This window comes from Dromiciops gliroides, chromosome 2 (genome assembly GCF_019393635.1).
Source record: "Dromiciops gliroides isolate mDroGli1 chromosome 2, mDroGli1.pri, whole genome shotgun sequence".
NCBI lineage: Eukaryota > Metazoa > Chordata > Mammalia > Microbiotheria > Microbiotheriidae > Dromiciops > Dromiciops gliroides.
Window position 1 is genome coordinate 230,151,198 of NC_057862.1, and position 21,209 is coordinate 230,172,406.

Below are 21,209 nucleotides of genomic sequence, written 5' to 3' on the forward strand. Positions count from 1 at the left end.
ATTCTTTGATGAATAAGGAAGCATGCAAGGCTTTTGTCATGTTGAGATTACCAGTATAGATATCATAATACTGGTATAATGTCTGCAAGAGCTCATTTAAACAATATTCTCGTCTATAGTGTGACTAATCAATATACTATTCATACCTATATATGTATGTGTATACGCATGTGTGGGTACAGTGCCTTACACATACACAAAATAAGGATGGTTTCTGGACCAAAATTGAAGTAAATGCACCTGGGACCACTACATACTACAAACCAAAGAGAATTTTTGTTGACCAAAATTTTTTGAAGTGAAAAACTGAGGTCCCAGTTCTCTATCCCTACCATCCTTATCAAAAGAGTACATGTCCCTGTTTCAGCATCTCTAGACCACCAAAAAAAATGGGAGGTGACTTGGGATCCCATAAAGTTCTCTCTTACCCCCTCCTTATCCTTTCATTTTTAAAATAAAAGTATATGGGAAATCTTTCCTGACATTTCCAGAACATTGTTTTCACTTTGGCCAAGGGAGGGAAACACATGGTAAGTAGGAGGTAGAAGACATGTTTCATTGATTTCTCCTCAGAATTACTTGGTGTACAGAAATAAAGAATTTGTTCAGAGAAGAGAAGAGATGAGGCATTTCCCAATTTGTGAGGAACTATTTTCCAAAGGTATTTTTTCATTCCTATTCCTAATCACAATGCCTTAAAAATCACAGGCAATTAATGTGTCTGTTAAATTGAGTTTTAATTATGTGGGACTCGGAAAGCATTTTCCCATAGTAACAATGTTATCAAGGGAAGTTAGATTTTTCAGGCCAGCCCATGAAAGTGCATTTGATCCACTTTATAGATGAACTATACCATTAGATGCAATAATCCAACCAACACTCATAAGGTTGTCTCTAAGAACAACAAAAGTGTGTTCCAAGTAATAAATAGGGACACCATGACTGCATTTGTGTTTGCAGTATTGAGTGTGAGGGAAGTATGATTATTGTTTTTGGTTTGTTTATTAAGAGTTATAAACTTTTATGGGCACTTTACTCCCTCTTCCCTAGTGGGAGGAGGAGGGAAAGTTGAAAAGTAAGTATAAAGTAAAGTAAGAAAAGAAAAAAGCAGCTGGATATGGAGAAAAAGGGGAAGGGGAGAAAGAACTTAGGGGGTGGACATGTTCATTGTAGAACATACATGCAATAGGTTATTTTAAAAAGAGGGAACATTTACATTAAATTACAGAAGTAATCAAGAGGAACATCCGGAACATTCCTTGTGACACAGCTGAAACAGAAGATATATGACCTGAATCTGTGGGAAGTATGGAAAGAAGACTAGAGAAGAAAAGGTAAACTGATGAATATGGTAGGTCCTTAATACAATCTGCTCGGAAGGCCCAAGGCCTATAGTTGGGAGAAATCTTGGCAAAAATCTTGTTTTATTTTTCTTTTATTTTCCCCTGTGTTTTTCCAAGGAATTGTGGATTTTAAAAGAGATATCTTTAAAATTATTGGCCATTAATTTTTTCTCTGTCCTTCCTGCGCCACTTTACTAAGAGAAAGAGACAGACACAGACACAGAGTGAGGAAAATGAAAGAAACAAAGAAGGTAAGGGCAAATGGCAAGGGAAAGAGGGAGAGAGAGAAGGAAGGAAGGAAGGAAGGAAGGAAAGAAAGAAAGAAGGAAGTTATTTGGGGGAGAAAGCTTTTGTGAAGGAGGGGGACTGCCACAGTATCAATGGAGCATGGGCCAGAAAATTGAGCAAAAGGACTCCAATGCCACCCTGAGAAAAGCTTCTTAAATGGTGGGTCATGACCCCATATGGGGTCATGTAACTGAATGTGAGTGTTACAAAAAAAAAATGGCAACAGTAAAAGGTTATGTATGCCTGTTTTATATACCTATATACCCAGGGTTACGTAAAAAATTTCTCAAGAGAAAAGGGATTGCAAGTGGAAAAAGTTTAAGAAGCCCTGATCTAGAGGGTAGGTGCTCCAATAGGAGACAAGTGGTGGGGGAAAACCAAGGCATCTACCACTCAGTAAATGCCCCCTTGGGCTTTGATGGGAGCAAAATGAAGGCTTGGAAAGAACCAGATGAGGCTGGTGGTGGGGGCATTTTTTCTAGTCAAATATTTGTAACCAGAAGACATCCTGTATTTATATTCATGATATAGTATGTTTAAGTAGAACTCCAAAGATTTATCTCATGAGTACAAAGAATGATTTGCCCTCATGACATATTTGATTCTTCAGGCTAAGGAACAATTGAGCATGGTGGATACCTATGTGGTCCTAGAGAAGTCAATTAACCTCTCTTTGTCTTGGTTTCCTCATCTGTAAAATGGGGGAGCTATACTTGATGTCATTCTAAGCTCCTTTGAGCTCTAAACTAATGAACCTGGAAGCCCATTGAGTATTTCTACATCTTTTATGGGGCTTTTGCATGTTAAAAATTAAGTCTGGAATGTTCTTCCTTGCTGATTCATAGAAATAAAATTTTGAAAGAGTAATCTTACAGCATCCGCAGAACTGCACCTGGAAGATTAGGCAGCATGTAGCTTATTTTTTAAAAAAAGTTAATAAACAACCATTTCCCCTCCATGAAACCCAAGTGACCCAAGAGTTTTAAAGGGAGCCAACTTGTAACAGCTCTACTTGGATGCTACTAAATTGCACACCTGGGGAGAAAAGCAGAGACTGGAGTTTTCCAAATTCCCAGTTTTTCATTTATTACTGGAACATGTAAAACAGTTGGGAAACAAAAAACAGTTGGGAAACAGAAAGCCCTACATTAACTATACAAGTCAATCAAGTTCTTATCAGCTAACTTTCTCTAATCATCAGTAACGACTGCTAAATACCATAGACATGGCTCACATTTCCCTAACATTTATTTCCAGAGATGAGAAAGAAACCAAGGGGAATCTTCCCTTCTCTATTAGCTAACACTACCAGCACTCTGAAGAAAACCCAAGACATTAATTAGAAGGTTTCGAAAAGCACTGCTGTCATAACAGCCTCAGTATGTTTCTAATTTTTACACAGTCACCCAAACATACAGCAGAAAGGTAGGGAAGTATATCACACTCTTCACACAGCCTTGTCAAAAGGCAAAATGGAAATATCTGTCTTGTAAGCTTGCTGGTGGTGACTGCTGCTCCCAGCTGTTTCCCTGTGGTGTGTACATAGCAAACAGAGGAGACAAATTTTCACAAAAATGTGAGCCAATACTCAGAACTATAGTTTTACCTGCAATCATTGATTCTACTATATTTCTCAATTGGCATTTAGCATCTTGTCTTTCATCTGGAGGTGGTCACCATATAGCAATTGGAAACATCATTCTCTAAGAAATGGGATGAAGATAAGAGGTGGAAAAAAAGAATATTTTTCTTTATTTTAATCTAATCTTCTGTATTTATATTTCAAATCACTCTACTTTTCTGTATCTGTCTCAACAGCAGATGGCAAAAATGTTTCAAAGATGCACAAGAAACATTAGTGAAAAAGACAAATAGTCCCTACAAATTTACAATGTAAAATCCTTGCAATATTGATTGATTAATTAATTCATTCATTCCTATAACAAATATTTAAGGGATACCTATTAAGTGCTATGTAATATAAAGATGTATAAGGCAAGACACAGGCCTTTAAAGAAATTACTGGTGATGGTCAAATCTGTTAGTAACATCAATGTCAAAAAAATGCTCCTGATTACAATTCAAATCAACAAACATTTACAAAGATACACATGCATTAGTCTCTTACCTCAAAGAGTTTTAATCTGTTTCATAGGCTCCTAGATTTGTGAAGGACCTTAGAGATTAAATAGTTCAATCCCCTCATTCTATAGAAGTGCAGCCCAGATAGGTTAAGTGACTTGTCCGATATCACACAGTAGTAGGGCCAGTTTAAAGATTCCAGTGTTACCCAGGATTGCATTCTAGGTTAAACACTTATTCCTGAGAAGATATTAAGTAATATATTTAATCTTATTGGTAATATGTGAGTGTTTGTGTGTGTGTGTGTGGGGGGGAGGTCACATACTTTATTTATATATTTGTCAAACTAATTGACTAACTATTCCCTAAATGTGACATACTACCTCCTACCTCTGTGCATTAGTTAGGCTTGTAAGGAATGGACTCTGACTTTGGTCATCCCCACTTTTTAGATTCCTTATCTCTTTGCAAGGTTCAGCTCAGGTGCTTTCTTCTCTATAAAGCTTTCTTTGACTCCATCTGCCAGCTGTTAGAACACTGTCCCTTCCCAAATATCCCTAGATCATTTTCTCTGCTCTCCTCTTTGCTGCCTTTATGCCATCACCTCACCTCCTATTTTATTTGTATTTCCACATTGCATATTCCTACAGTATTAGGGAAGTTCCTCGAGGGCTAGGTGGTTTCATTTTTGTCTTTGTATCTTCTTTGAGAAGTAGCATGCTATGCTGAATTGAGGACCAGATATGGAGTCAGAAAGATCTGGGTTTAAATGCAGCTTGAGACAGTTACTAGATGTGTATTTGTGATTTTAGGCAAGTCCCTCTAACTTTCTGTGCTTCAGATTCCTAATCCACAAAATAAAGTGAGTGGATTGGATGGCCTCTAAGTTGTCATCCAGCTCTACATCTAAAATGCTATGATTTTCAGAATCTGGCACTGTGTCTTCTTTAGGCACAGTAGACACTTAATGTATGTGTGCTGAATTTTATTGAAGTTTTGGAGGAATGGTGAAGGTAGGTGACTCAGAAATGAGCCCAAGGAGAGGGAAAAACTAGATTGAAATTAAAAATATCTTTTGTTGTGTTCCACACTGTGAAATTTAAAATTGGATATTAGATCATAAATCTCCCCTACTTAACTTTTCCCTTAATTTATCTCCCAGACTAGTAAATGGAAGCTTCTGGTTTTCTAGATAGAGCCTTTATTGTATATAAGGTGTTGTTGATTAGAAGGATAGGAAAGTAGAAATACAGTAGAAATCGTCTTAAATCTAGGCTTAGTCTATATTTCTTATAAAAACTCACCAAACCAAAAAAGGCCACCTTTGGAGTGAGGGAGACCGTCTGTCCTGCGCCGCCAGGAGTCCCGCCAAGCAGGCAAAAAGGCCTCTTCTCTTCTCTCCACCCCGGAAGTCAAAAAAAAAACCCGGCAGGCAGTCTGACATGCGCAGCAGGCGGACTGCACCCGGCAGGCAGTCTGACATGCGCAGCAGGCGGACTGTTCATCTCCTCCCCAAAAGGGTGGTCCTTGAAAAACTGGCGTCCTTCAGTTATCCTAACCGACTGTTAAAAACTTTCATATTTTACTACATTTCCCCCCTTTGCTTCCTCAAGAAATGGAATGTTTCCTTGATGGAACAGTAAAAAGAATGGAAGGGTATATATTTTATTGCCATGGAAGGGTATATATTTTACAGAAATGTAGAAGTAAGCAGCAAGGTATTGATATGAGTATTGGGGATTTTAGATACCGGAATCAAAAGTGTTCTGAATTCACTCAGAGTAATAGTATCAGTTCAGAGGTTACATAGGATTTCTATGCTATTATATATACATTTTGAAATTAATGGTATGGGTTTATTTTCATAGAGATTTTCATGCTTTTGAGATTGTGTTTTATACTTAGTTTTTAAAACAAGGAGAATATTTGTAAAAGCTTTTTATAGTCATGTGATCAAGTTTATATTTTATAATACTCTTATTAATATTAAGTTCATATTCATTTAGATTTCCCTAGTTTGAATTTCATTGTCTTTTATTGTTCCACGTGTATCTTCTTCTATTCATTCATCTATCTAATTTTGAAACATGGTTTTGATTTCATAATACAATGTTAATTCTAGGAGTATTGTGCTCCCATATTCTGAGTTATTTGTTTTTGTTATTTTTTCTCAACTGATTATTTGATCAAACTCTTTAAAGCATTTCCCTAGCAAATTGTTTGCCATGGCAAGTGTAAATTGATTCTAGAAGTATTATTTTTGATAAGCATATTCCAAAAAAAAAAAAAAAAGAGGGGAACATTTGTAAAAGTTTTCTTTTTAAAAAAAAAGTTTTCTTTGAGATTCTGTTGTGCTTTAACTTGTATTTAAATATGTTCAGATTTTTCACAAAAGTAATTGTATACTAAGTAAAAAAAAAGATATTATTTGAAATTGTTGCATAACTATATATTGTGTTCTGAGTCAAGATGTATTCACATTTTTTGCAATCATTTATTATCCTCAATTTTTAAATCCATATGAGACTTGGATTATGGGAACTTATCATTTAAGACACTAATTACCTTTATTCTGAGTTATCAGATGCCAGTTGGCCAAGATGCCATCCAATCACAAGAGGAATACATGCAAGAGCAGACACTGAACTGTCACATGAGGGGAGACATGCATGAAGTCAAGGTATGGCCGAGGGAACGGCTTTTGACAAATGTTGAGGTTGGATTCTCTTGGTTTAATATTTTATTTTATTTTTCCCCACAATATTGTACAGATGGCTGGAAGTATTGATCCCACCCATCTCACTTCTACACCTGGCTTCTATGCTCCCTCCTATATGCCTGATGCCATGGACATCTCAATCCCATGCATCTGATTAAGTCTGACTCAGTTTCCTCTAATATGTTCGGTGGCATGGACATATATTCCATCCACCTATTTTAAGCCTGGCATACTGCATGGGCAGTACATATTGCTCAAATGTGGGAATGCTCATATCCCATCATTTCTCTGTTCTTTTTTGGTAACCCCCATAATTATCTCAGGTGTCATGATAAATAACAGTGTTGAATTTGGCCTTGACATCTGTTACTAATTATATTAGATTTTAAAATTTCTCATAATGGCATGAGGATAATTAGGCAGATGATGCAAAAAGTGATGAAACAAAGATAAAAATTATTTTTAATAATTAATATCGCAGCAATTGTCTTCTCAATTACCCTCCATAAGGGGGGACTATAGTAAGATTATAATTTTAAAGAATGTTTCAATTTTTGTTTTATTATATGTTTCATGTGTAACAACTAAGATTCTGTATTCCCTTAGACATGTTTTTGAGAACTTTCATTGTTTGATTTGATTATTGACAAAGCTGTTTTAAAGTTGTGTTAAGCTCAATTTTGTAGGAAATTTTCCTGGCTGATTACCAGCATCCACACATCAACCCCTGAAAAGACTTCCATTCCACGACTACACCTAGAGGACATCTGAGAAAAGACTTTCAGAGACTTTAAATGAACAGTTTTGATTTGTTGTTTTTGTTGTTTTTTCTCTTTCTGTTATAATATACACCATCTGTAACATGTATTCTCTGCAGAGGCCCTCCCTTTGCAAGACTAATGTCAAAGCGTCGGTTCATGAGGACAAAAAAAAAAATCGCCCCTCTGGACAAAACTTTCCTCTCTTCCTTTTCTATATTGTTGTTCACATATTATTAGTTAGCAATAGTTATTATATTGTTTTTACTGTTCCGTCAAGGAAACATTTTGTTTCTTGAGGAACAACAGGGGGGACTGTAATGATTGGAATGACGCCACCTGCTGGATACTTACTGTAGAAGAGTTCTGCCCATGAAGCGAAGGTCTTTGAGGGCAAGACCAGGAGTCTTTTCTTTGGTGGGGAGGAAGTGACGCAGACTAGTGGGAGGAGGAAGGAAGAGACTGGCGCTCGGTCTGGCTCTCTTTCCTCTGGACTCTGGCGGAGAAGGGAGCTAGAAATGTGCTCTCCCTTTAATAGATAGGAATCTAGGCCTTTTTCTCTCTCTTTACCAAATTCTTATTCTCCTTAATAAATGCTTAAAAGTCTAACTCTTGCTAAAGCTTATAATTTATTGGCGACCACTCATTAGATATTTTAGACAGTTTAGCTAGAATTTTAACCCTTAACAACACAAAGTTAATGAAGGGCTAAGCAGATTCCCTTTATGGGAGTTCTGATGTCTAATACTCTAATCAACTCTTTAGTAATAGTCCTGAGTGAAAATTTATTTTATACATCCTGTAACCCAATTAAAGAAGAGCATATACTCCATCTCCTGGTTACCCAGGAAGACTACTTGATGTTGGGGCAGCGAGAAAAGGAGCACACTAGTAAGGAGCCAGTATTGGGAAGTGTCAATCCCTCTCCCCTTCTATTAAAATTAAAGTGTGGTAAAAAGGGAAGAAAAGGAACAAAATTCCGTCCTCTTCACCAGCCGATTTGTACAGCCAAAATAGCTGTCTTTAAGGGGGCAGCTAAACCCATCAAGGTTCTTTTTTCATTAGAGCTATGCAATCTGGGAAAGAAAATGTCACTGGAGAATCATACCAGGCAACGAGTAAATTAGAGACCAATTTCCTTCCCCAAAAAATTATTATCTGAGAGGGGAAAAGAAAGTACCTGTGTGAGGGTGAGGAGGAGACAGAAGATATTTCTCGACTGGCAGCTAAAGTCTAATTAGACTGACAAATCTTCAGTGCCTTTCCCAGATATGAGGCTTGGCAGGAAAGAAACTAGCCCTGGAGCCACACATTATGTAAGGCTGTTAATCAATATTAGTTGAGCCCTGATCCTAAAAATAAACTTTCCCAGGAGGCTCTGTTGTCTAGCGGTGAAATCAAGCAACTGGGAACCCTGTGGAATACTATGGAATTGGTGGCAGTGAGTTTGAGGTGAGGGGGCATAGAAGAGCTAATTAATTTGGAATGTGTTGCTATACAATTAGTATGTCTATATAGTATAAACTATTATAGTGCTGAATTTCCTTTAAGAAAGGCTGGTTTTTGTGATACCATAGAGGGGATTCAAATTTCAGGTAGGGGTGAGAATAACCCTAAGGTTCTATGATTCTGAATTCCACCTAAAGAAGCTTATTTACCAAAAGAACTGTTAAAATATAAACTCATATTTTGTTCCCCAAGCATATAGCTTGATGATATTAATCTAGGTCTGGTCTATCAGAAAATATACCATATCTATTAAACTCGTAACACTTTACTACAATTACAATTTTATATAGATGTAATAATTATAAAATAGCATTTGCATGGTGCTTTATAATTTACAAATTATTTACATATGTTATCTCATTTAGTACTCATTACAACTCTTTAAGGTAGTTATTAGTATTATCTCCATTTTACAGATGAGGAAACAGAATAAAATGATCAAAAAACTAGCATGAGTTTGAAGAAGGATATGAAATCAGGCCTTCCTGACTCCAGTTACAGCAAGCTATACATTGAGACATCTCATTGTCTCGATGATACTCATGAATTTTTTCTTCAGTAAGCCAGATTCTCTTTTTTTTTTAATTAATAAAGTATTTTATTTTTTTTCCTGTTACATGTAAAGATAGTTCTCAACTTTTGTTTATACAGGCTTTCCAATTTCAGATTTTTCTCCCTCTCTCCCCTCCCTCTCCTAGACAGCAGGTAATCTGATATATATATATATATATATATGTATATATATATATATATACATATACACATATATATGTATATGTATATGTATATACGTATATATATGTATATATACATACACATATACATATACACATAATAACATTAAACATATTTCTGCATTAGTCATGTTATAAGAGAAAAATCAGAGCAATGACAAAAAACCTCAAAATAGAAAAACATCAGCACCAAAAACAAAAGAAATAATATGGTTCATTCAGCACCAGATTCTCTTTTATGGGTTAAAAATATATGTCCATGAATGGATGAGGTAAATAGGGTGGGGAGGGAGGTGTGCAAAACATGACCTACATTTTTAGAAATAGTACAGTAAATTTGATTTACTATACATATTTCTTATGAGAGTATTGAATAGATTTTTGACATTCTAAATAATAAAAATAATTTTTAAAAGTCAGGTTTACTCTAAGATTTTTCAGTTCTACTCTGGATAATGATGGCCTTATTTAATAACTGGGAAAACAGCTCTCTTTTCTCTTTTCTATAACTAACCTATTCACAAAGGAACCAATTCAATATGGAGGTATGTTGTATACAAGCACAGGCTGGGGTAGGTGCGTCCCAAAATATAAGTGGCTAAGGCAACAAGGCATTAGGTGTACTGAAGAACAGGAGATATAGTCTAATTAGGCTGGATATCTCACTGTATAAGGAATAGGAGAGCATACACATAGAAATAGCTAGACTGTCTGGTGAATCTAAGAGTATAGCCACCATACCCTTACGTTTATCCTAATCATATTAACTCATGATTGGTACGTTTGAAGGTACCTAGATTATCCTTAAAATCAGGTGTTTTATGTGTAAAAACTTCCTTTGTTTAATGGAGTGTAAAACCCCATGGACACTAATAACTTTGAACTATCCCCAAATCTGTCTATGTCTGTATAGAACCAATTGTTGTGTTAAGGTATGTAGCTTTGTTTCTTAGAAAAGACTGAATACAAGAATCAAGGTTGCCCCTCATGTAGGAACACATTTACTTGTATCCTTATTGCATGAGTTTTCCATCAGTAATTTGTATATTATCAATAAAACTTGAAGTGGTATTAAAGGTTGGTATTACTGTGTTTCTGTTACTTGAGATTCAGAACTGGACTAACTCACCATGTAAACTTGGAATTACCCAACGGAACCACTTTTTGCCTGTACCTCCTGACTTCTTACTTTTTTGGTTTTATCCCAAAATGTCTCATCATTCACATTCAATTAAACTATTTTTTAAAAATAAACCTCAATTGAGACCATCTTCCAATGGTTATATCTAGAAATGGTCAATCATGATTGGCCAGTGTATATAGTACACATAACCTTTCAATTAAGAGCAAGCACCTTTACTCCTGCCCTTTCACCACACCAAAGAAATTCCCTTGAGAATTTTTCTAGGTACCAGCATGATAAAGGCAGCAAAACACACACACACACACACACACACACACACACACACACACACACACAGAGTTCTCCTTAAAACTTTCAGCAGCTAAGTTCAGTAAGTTCAAAATGAAAACAAGATCTCAAAATTCTCTAAAATTTTTCTTTTTTAATGATAATTAGAATATTACAACTCAAACAGAATAGAGTGATTTTCTTGTAATTTTCTGGTACTGGGAAGCATGGGTGAATGTCAATGTGACTCTGCTGTATATTGGCATAGAACACATGATCAATGCACTAAAAGCTTAGAAATGGTTACAAATGGTGATATGGACAGAACACACTGATCCATTATGCAATTGTTAACAAGTCAATCTAGCATCCCAAGGTAACAATATAAATTAAAATGGAAACTAGTTCTCCCTCAGCCCTTTCCTCTTATCTGGCAGCATTTTTTTAAAAACTAGCTGTAGGAACTCCATTATAGTACCGATAGAGCTCCTGCCTTTCATTCTTGCCATTTCCTATGTAAAATCCCAAGATTATGAGCGGGTGCCAGTGAAATTTAGCTCACCTCAATCCAAAAGATGACTCAGTGACTATTAGGGTGTTACTGGCATGCCTAGGGAATCCCTAAAATGGAAATTCCTGTCGGATGTTATCAAGGGACTGAAATCTCAAACCACTAATTCTGAGTGTAATCTTCTCCTGAGGATCCCAGTGTTAGCACAATCAGGGAGGCTGAGCAATTAAGCTATAGTAGCAGGAAGACCTCAACTGCTGCCAAAAGTGCTAATGAGGAATTCAGCTTTTCTCCCACTCTAAGGCTCCCTAGAAACAGTACATTAAAGCAAAGAAAGTATTTTTTTCAGCTAGTGTTTCTAAATTAGTCCTTATATTACAGTCTCATTTCTTTATTTCCTGAGTTCAAATCTGGTCTCAGACAACTACCTGTGTGACCCTGGGCAGGTCACTTATCCTTGTTTGCCTCAGTGTCTTCATCTGTAAAATGAGCAGAAGGAAATGGCCAAGAAAACCCCAAATAGGGTCACAGAGAGTTGGACATGACTAACAAATGAATGAACATTTCTTTATTAGATGCTTTTACTTTAAAAGAAATGGGAATATGGCTTAGTGGATAGAAGTCTAAGATAGAGTCCTGGAGTGAAGAAGACTAGGCTGAAGTCCTACCACTGACACATATTTATTTGACCATGGACAAGTAACTTGACTCTAAATGAGCCAGATAACTCTACAACAAGATGACAAGTGCATTTAAGTTGCCAATATACATAGGGAGTTCCCTTCATTGATGAAATGACAGATTAAGACCAAAAAAACCCATAGCTGTATTGGAAGGAGGGAAAGCAAGAATAACAGATCAGACTTCTTTCCAGGAAAACAATATGCTTCTCATGAGTTTAGTGGCTTCAGTAGATTTCCCTAGGCCTTGAAAGAATCATGTGAGCAAGAGCCCCCTCTATAGCATGCTTCCCTTGTGAAATACTTGAATTCCTCCTTGAAAGAAATGTTCACCTGGTTTTCAATTGCAGATTTACTAATAATTTTGACAGAATTTTGGAATTAACCCTTTGACTATACCATCTAGCATAATGATAGATACATAAATGCTTAAAAATTGATTGCCTGGTTTTTAAATAGATAGTTGTTTTGTTCTCTCCTGCTTCTGTTCATTTCACCGTTACTGTGAGCATTTATTTAGATACCTTTAAAAGCAGAAAATCTTAACAGTGTTTTCATTCACTTTGATATTCATGATAAAAGTAAATGGAGGGGCAGCTAGGTGGTGCAGTGGATAAAGCACTGGCCTCAGATTCAGGAAGACCTGAGTTCAAATATGACCTCAGATACTTGACACTAGCTGTGTGACCCTGGGCAAGTCACTTAACCCTCATTGCCCCACAAAAATGGAGAGAGAGAGAGAGAGAAAGGGAGGGAGAAAGTGAAGGGAAAGGTGTATAGACAATAAAACAATTATTATTGTGATAGAGGGGAAAGAAATATATGCCAGAAAAATAAAAGACTCTTATAAAAGGCTTCCTCCTATTGTCCACTTAAAGGGGCAGCATAGTTTAGAGAACAGAATTTTAGACTGGAAGTCAGAGGAACTCAGTTCAAATTTTGATTCTTCTTACCTATTACCTTGAGCGAAGCACATGACTTTCATATGACTCAATGTCATTATCTGTAAAATGAGTAGACAAGATTCCTTTTGAGCTCTGTTTTTTGTTTGTTTTTGTGGGGCAATGAGGGTTAAGTGACTTGCCCAGGGTCACACAGCAAGTAAGTGTCAAGTGAATGAGGCTAGATTTCAAGTCAGGTCCTCCTGAATCCAGGGCCGGTACTTTATCTACTGTGCCATCTAACTTTCCCCCAAGATTACTTTTAAGGTCCCTTCTAGCTTCCTTTGAATTACTTCTGTTAACATGATTGATTTATGTTATACTAGAATCACTTTGGCATTGGAACCCTTATCCTGCAATTCCTCATCATGGCATGGTAATATTCCTGAATTTCTGACCCTAACAAAGGGGTACCATCTCTGGAATGTCCTACCAACCTGGAAAAGTTTTGACTATATCAGTCAACTAGTAACCATTTTATTTATTTTATTTTTTATTTTTTTTACTCTTTTTTGGCCAGGCAATAGGGGTTAAGTGACTTGCCCAGGGTCACACAGCTAGTAAGTGTCAAGTGTCTGAGGCTGGATTTGAACTCAGGTGCTCCTGAATCTAGGGCCGGTGCTTTATCCACTGTGCCACCTAGCTGCCCCCATAACCATTTTAGATATATGCATTCTAGATCAAGGCTTCTTAAACTTTTTGAACTTTGACCCCTTTTCAACCTGAGAAATTTTTATATGACCTGGTACATAGGTATATAAAATAGGCATATAAATTAAACATTTACTGCCAATTTTTTCATGTCCCCCATATTCAGTTACATGACTCCATTAGGGTTGTGACCCACTTTTTAAGAATCTTTGTTCTAGATAAGTGCTCATTATCAGAAGGTGGGACATCAGATGATTATTTTTTATTATAGTTGTGGGTGAATATAATCTACTAAATTGCAGAAGGATTGTACTGTATCTGTGGAGGAAGACCTCATATCAGTGAAATCACATGTCCCTGAAGTACTGAAATATTTAGACCAGGGGTCCCTAACTATATTTTTTTGTTTAGGGGTGGCATGGGGCAGGAGGTATCATGGATTCCTTTGGCAATCTGGTAAAAGTCTATGTACTCCTCAGAATAACAGAAAAGTATTCTTAAATGCATAAAACAAACATGTGGGATTGCTAGAGAAACTAATTATATTCAAATATAGTTATCAAAATATTTGTTTAAAAACAAATTCATGGATGACAAGTTTAGAACCCCTGATATGGAGTTATGCCCATTGGCAAGGTATTTGCATAGTCTTATGAGAAAAAGCTTGAGAGGTACCTGGTGTTCTCCCCTTATTTCTTATTCTTTTCTCCCTCCTCCCACTCCAAAATCCAGTTCTCCTTGTAAGTAAAATTACATTGAATCTCTTAATCTGGGTCAAACCCATCCAAGTTTACAGAAAATTGTGGGTGGAAACAGGTCCATTTATCTATTTGGTTGAAGGACTTTACCAAGCCACACCTAGGTGGAAACTATTGTGCTTTGATAAGCTTGGGTGGGGGAATCTACATTCTTAACAAGATTTAAGTGATCTAAGTCAAATCTCCCCTGACTTCATTTTAATATAACACATCATGTCTACTCCAAATCACGTCAACCAATTAAATTTGATTGCTATGTGATGGACCTCCTATAGTTAGAAGGGTATAAAAACTATCACCCCACCACCATTAGGGGTCTTTGGTCTGCAAAAGATGGTCAGTGACCATCCTTTTATTAATAACCTGCCAACTTATTAATAAAATGATTATATTATCCAAAAACTATGTCTCATATTTTTAATCATCATAGTCTTCTTCAGTGTTTCCTTCCCCAGAGGCCCTGCCTTTTACTTGGGGGAGTGATTTGGTAGAGACCTAGATTTGTTCTTGTTAATATATTTGCCCTCTGCAGGGTATACCTAGGGACCCTGTTTGTTTCTGTCTAATCCCTAAGTACAATAGTAAGTCTTACTGAGGTCAGTGGGTATTTGGCCTTTGAAGGTACTGTGAGATTAGCCATCTCTTAGAAATGTCATTTGTTCCTTTGCTTCACATAGAGCTAAGACAATGTATTCTGACAGAGACAAAACAACTCTGCCAAGACTTGTACCAAAAGAACAATCCTTCTACTGACAATAAACAGGACTTTTCTCAAGCTACAGGGAGTCATAATAGAAATATGTATTGCCTTTTATCTTCTTTTCTGTTGGGAGACTGAAGTGTCAGGAATTATTGCTTTAATATCAGTAGAAAAGAAGCTATTTGTGGGAGTATGCATGAAAGTATGTACACACATGTCAGCCCATGTGATCAGGAAAGAACTGATCTTAGTGGCCTTTCCTAAGTGTTTAAATCTGGTCTGCTAACACTTGTAGCCCATAATGAAATTGTTCTTTTAGCAAGGACCTTTCTGGAAGCTGTCTTGCAAACAACAGAGAAGGGAGGGAAATCATTTCTACCTTGGTCACATAGTCTTTATTGTACAAGAAATAAAATCACCAGCTGCTTAATTGGTGACTCATTCTGGGTTCACCATGTCCACCAAATTTAATGAAAAGGTAATGTCAAAGATCAGACTCAGCTGGGTCTCCAGAGAAGCACTAAAGTATGGATTTTTTTTACAAACACTAACTAGACTGGGGGTAATTTCCCCACAAGTGGCTGAAATATATATATGACGCTAATAAATCAATTAACCTCCTACCCCCAACTGATGAGATTTATGAATTGCCAAGGGAACCAGCTGAGTTTTAAGCTTTACCTTGGGTATAATTACTTTCAAATAAATACAAGAAAATGCAACGACCATGCCAAGAACACTTAGCATAGTTAAACCCAAGATTTTCAAATTTCCTGCTCATGTGTTACCTGGAATATTGTCAAAGTAACGGGAACCTGGTGTGTAGCAGAGGGAAAAGTGATTAATCCCAAGTGAATAGTAACAGTAAAAGCTGCATTCCTTGAGGATTACTTTTGCCTCTAGCACAAATTGCCCTTAATTTAACAGTACTCATTCCCACAATGATGAGAAATTCATATTTCTTAAAAAGTTATGTTAAAGATATGAACTGGACTGAATCAAGATCTACATTCCAGATGATAATAGATTTCCCTTGTCTTCCCACCCCCTTTTTTTGCAGCTCACAAAAATCAGGCAATAGTTAAATGAAGGAGAATTTCATGCTAAAAGCATTGTTCATTGATCATTTTGAATAACAGTACTGCTGTTAACAATGAAAAATATGATAGTAATACTAACCCATGTGTGCCATAAGACTTTTATAACTTTCTTCATGATGGCTGTATCTTTTTCCACTGGTGGGACTTATTAATATGAGAATCTTAGAGGCATAATTCCCACAAACACTGTAATTCAGAGCCATCAGTCTGCAGAGCTCCACTGACCAGAATATCCACATGCTCCAAGACACAACAAATACAAGCTGACATGATGTGGAGAAAGGAATATGACTTACCTGAATGCTGGCTGTGGAGCGATTCTTTCGAGTTGTGGTAGTCGCCATTGTAGTGGTGGTTTCCATGACAGTTGTAGACATCTCAGGTGGCATGGAAGTTGTAGGTGTTGTCCCCAAGAGAGATGGTACTTCTCCCACGAGCCTGACGCTACCATTGATTTTAATATTAGGGTTGTTCTCAGCTGCCATGTTCAGAACTTTCAAGCCATCATAATAGAGCCCAGAGAGCTGACCTTGGAAGAGACGTCCTTTGTCTTTTCCTCCAATGGCTATTTGAGCCTGAGTGTTGAAGATGGTTAGCTGCCGGCCTAGTGGGGTTGGGTGGAGGAAACAGGATTATTTCCATACATTTCTTTCCTCTTTATCTTACCTGATCGAAATGGATTGAAGGTCAAAAAAGGCTTCCTGGAGGAATTGGGAGGGGGAAAAAGGAGAAAATTGGATCACAGAAATTTAATACTGCAAACTACTGTCCTGAAGTCACTGCCAAGGTACATTGTGCTGTGATTGTCTCTTCCGCTAACTATCTTAAAACCTGAGTCCACTGGGACAATAAATATTTCCTACCATTTCCCTTTAAGGAAGGAGAAATCTTGGTTTCTGGCCTGTGAATGGGTATGCATTCTTCCTGAATATGCAATTGTGATTGTTATAAGAAATTCCAATTAGATGAAAACCAAAAAATAATCAGAAATTCTTATTACAAGAAGTATTTTACAGAACTGTAGCTATATATGACTAATGAACATAGAAAGAGGTCAGAGGACTTATCGAAAAGATAATTGAAATCAAATTGATCAAATACAGACAGAGCCTATTAACTTTAGAATCAGTTTATTTCAGTAAAGAAATTGGAATTCATGTAAACTCAATATAGAGCTATGCAATCAGTAAATACATATTTCCTTGTATTCCCTTAGTTCGTGATATACCCTGACCAAGAATCATCACATCATACCACTTTTCCTATTAGAAAATTATGGAAATTCTGCTTTATTGTGGTCTAAAAGATGGGAATAAGAAGTCATGAGCTATGTTCACAATAAAATAAGGGTAGTAAATTGACTTAGAACTCAACTCTAGCTGGGACACTAAAAAAAAAAAAACAGATGATATCAATTAAAGCAATGAATGAAAGTCTTAGGAAAATGGAGCAGGTGGACTAGAGAGAGGTAACGAGTGCTGGGGGATTTTCTCATGATTATTTTTAGTGTTTATTTCTCACTGGAAATATGATTCCCATATGAAGCCCCAACAGCATTGTGTTAAGTATAGCCACCTCATAATCATTTCCATCATCTCATCCCTTCCAACCCCACCTACAAATGCTAATGAATACCCTCTTTCATGTGCCATGTCTTCTCAGGCTTCAAACAGTTCTCAAAGAATTTTTTTTTTTCTAAACCAGACCTATGATTTCATCAGAACAGGGAGAACCTCAGTCAAGAACTTCTACCAATGCAAAATGATAGAACATTTAGTGGCTTACCCAGGATGACCTAGCCAGAATGTGGCAAGACTTGAAACCAGGTCTTTCTGTCTCTGAGGCCAGTTTTCTGCATGACATCATCCTGCCTTTTCTCTCAAAGCTTAATGCACTATATTAGGATGACACCAAACTAAGATTTTCTGTTGTTATTGCACCAGATTGACTTCATTCTGTTTTTCCAAATGTGAAAGGAAAGCAAATTTTAAAATGGTGTCAAGCATCCTCAATTCCATTTTTTTCCCACATCAGAAAGTTCATTTATCCCTATCATACACTAATCCATCTGACTGTTTTTCAGATCTAGTGCCTAGAATCAATTTTCTATTATTCTCCACCCTACAACAGAAGGCTTATTATGTTACTTGCAGCAGACAGGTTTACCCTGACTTTGGTGTACTTAGCCTTGAGTAGTATTTAATGGTGGGATAAGTTAACTTGAAGTTTGAACTCCTGTTAACAAATTTTGGGGGTATTGTTGCAGCTCAGTCAAGCCAATAGGCCTGGAGAAATAGAAAAGGTAGAGAATGGAAAATTTCTTTTCAGATGGGATGCAGTAGACATCTGCCAGATTTCCTTATCTATGAGATCATTAAGGCAATATCTGCCAAGGCACTATAGGATAGAATGGGGGTAAGTTGAGGGACAGAATGAATGGATGATCATTCCTTCAAACTTTAGCTTCTACATAAAAGAAAGGTTCTGACACTTTAGAAGATAGCCCAAGAGTTTTAGATTACCAAGAATACTACCTTATAAGTCTGTAAATTTCTTGAGATAGATTACCTGTTTCTCTATTTTCTACAAATTTAACATACTGATTATGAATATATATATATATATATATGTATATATATATAATTGATGCTTATTATTTGTGGTGATTCTAACATTACTTAGATGCCATATTCTGGCTATCATTGAACAATTATTTCTCATCATGTCATTAAGTGTCTCATCTCTTTTTCTATTTCTCATTTCTAATTATCTTAGATTTTTCAAATAAAAAAAAAATTCCATGAGAACTGCATTACCAGCACTTAGCACAGTGCCTGGCACATAGTAAACATATAATAAATGTTTATTGTATTGTATTATAAGTGAGTCTGAACTATATACACTGGCAATGGTGATTTTCTCTTCAATGCTCTGGTTTCCAGAAACTTGTATGTGACAGAGTTCTGTGAACCTTGAATTTGGATATGGCTTTAATATAGAGGGAGAAAAAACAGATATAGAGGGCTATATGATTTTTTTTCACTATTCTATTCCCAATATTCCTACATCATAGTCTCCTATCCTGATCTTAAACCATTCTTTTTTTGGCCAAGGGATATATCCAAGGGTAAACCCCTTCACTTCAATAATCATTTTGTGGTATAATTTTCTATTCTATCTCCCCCCTCATGTGAGGCCTGCCCTACCCTTGAACTCCCCCACCCTAACGTATTTCCAAAATTCTGTCTGAAGTTTTTAGTCCTGAGTGTGAGGACCATATTCATGATAGAGGCTCTCTCCTTCTATCCCACTTCATTCTCTTAGTTTTGTATGATGCAGAGATCTTGTTGAATGGTAGGGATTTTCATCACAACTCCCCAAATCATATTTACCACTCAACTCTCCAAACCCGTTTAATAGGCTTGTTAGACAAGGCCTGTCTGTTCTTCCATTTGCTAGGTTTGTAGAGCTAAACAGAGATAAATATAAAGCTAAATGTGTTTAATCTTATTCCTTAGACTCAACTGTGGTTCTTTGTCACCCATGTCTATATGAGAATGTTTGGTTAAAAAATAATCCATTAATGGAAATCTAAGAAGACCACACAAAGTTGCTGGCCTATTTATTTGATGTCTTTGCTGACCCATATTTTTTTTCAGTGAGTCAGAAACTTTTACTTCTCATAATTTAAAACAATAAGAAAAAAGTAGCATCTCATTTTCTCAATCCTATCAATATCTCTGTAGGATGCATGTCATACAACAAATTCAGGAATTATAGAACTCTTTTTGTTTTGTTTCAGATGCAAATCCTTCTAACTCACTTGCTCCCAAACCTTGTGGCTTTAGAAATTGTTCTTACCTCATTTGACCATCAAGTTCACATGTTAAATTAAGTCCTTGCACAGCTACAGTAAGTGTTGAACAAAGACTAATTAATTAAACCTCAGAATACCCTTGGGAAATAAGTAGTATTATTTCTCCCCTTCTCAGATGGGAAATCTGAGCTTTAAAGAGGTTAAGTGGATTGTCTAAGGTTAGAAAGTCAGTCAATAGTAGACTGAATCAGAAGATGAACTGTGGAATCCTTTGACCCAACCCACTTCCCCATGACAATACTTACTCCTATGACCCATGCTAAGTAGTTTCTATGGCTTTTTATCTAATCACAAATCTATCTTTGCCCCTTCCTTCTTATTATCTTTTCAAGGTTATTTGGCATGTTTCTAAAATGGTTCCTGAAGAGAAAAGGGCAGTGTTGGGGAAAGTAGGGGTGGGGGCAGGTGAGGAATGAAGAGAATGGATAAATATTAACCACTTTTTCAGAAAGATAGAAATGCATTCTATATTGCATATTATTATACAAAAGAACTGCAACTTGCATACATTTCTTAAATTACCTATGCATTTATCAACCCATCCAGATTCAATAACGAGGATATAGCACCACCCCTCTTGATCTCTTTGCATTTTAACCCTCCAACAGCTTTCTTTGTTGGTCTACTGACAAAATACTATCATCAAAAGATCTACAGGCCAAATCATGACTTCATAATGGTTTACAGAAATGAAAATGCCTGGCATGCTGTTAAAATCAGATTTCAAGAGGCAATGGAGTGAAACAAAAGATTACCAAAATAAAATAGCAAAGAACAAAAAGTTTTCTCAGGCACATGAGACTCAAACATGCATCTAATTTTTTTCTTTTAAAAAAGGTGAGACAATCATTGTCTTTAATGTTAAAGGGACTTTATAAAGTTGTATTTACCAAACAAAATTATTTGCTTTTTAAAGTTATCCTTATTGAGTTTTAATTAGACCACACATGTTAAAAACAGGGCAAATGGTTGAGCCTCTGTAAGGATTTTCAGTATTGGTTGATCCTATTAACTTCCACCCAACTTAGAGCTCTGCAATGTTAATCTGGTTATAATATCTGTGTGTGTCTGTGTCCATGTATACATACACACACACATACACACACACATAGAGCTGAATAAATAATAATATGATTGTTGTCTGTTA

The 21,209-nt window shown here is 36.4% G+C and overlaps 1 protein-coding gene across 8 annotated transcripts in view; it reads right to left on the minus strand.

Annotated features, from left to right (window-relative positions):
* LOC122737954 (neurexin-3-beta) overlaps positions 1–21,209 on the minus strand; it is a 747,838-nt gene that overhangs the window by 178,343 nt on the left and 548,286 nt on the right. For all 8 annotated transcript variants that reach the window (XM_043979971.1, XM_043979964.1, XM_043979970.1 and 5 more), the window contains one exon: positions 16,482–16,789. In XM_043979971.1, the coding sequence (XP_043835906.1) occupies positions 16,482–16,789 (308 nt within the window). The remainder of the gene's footprint in view (positions 1–16,481; positions 16,790–21,209) is intronic.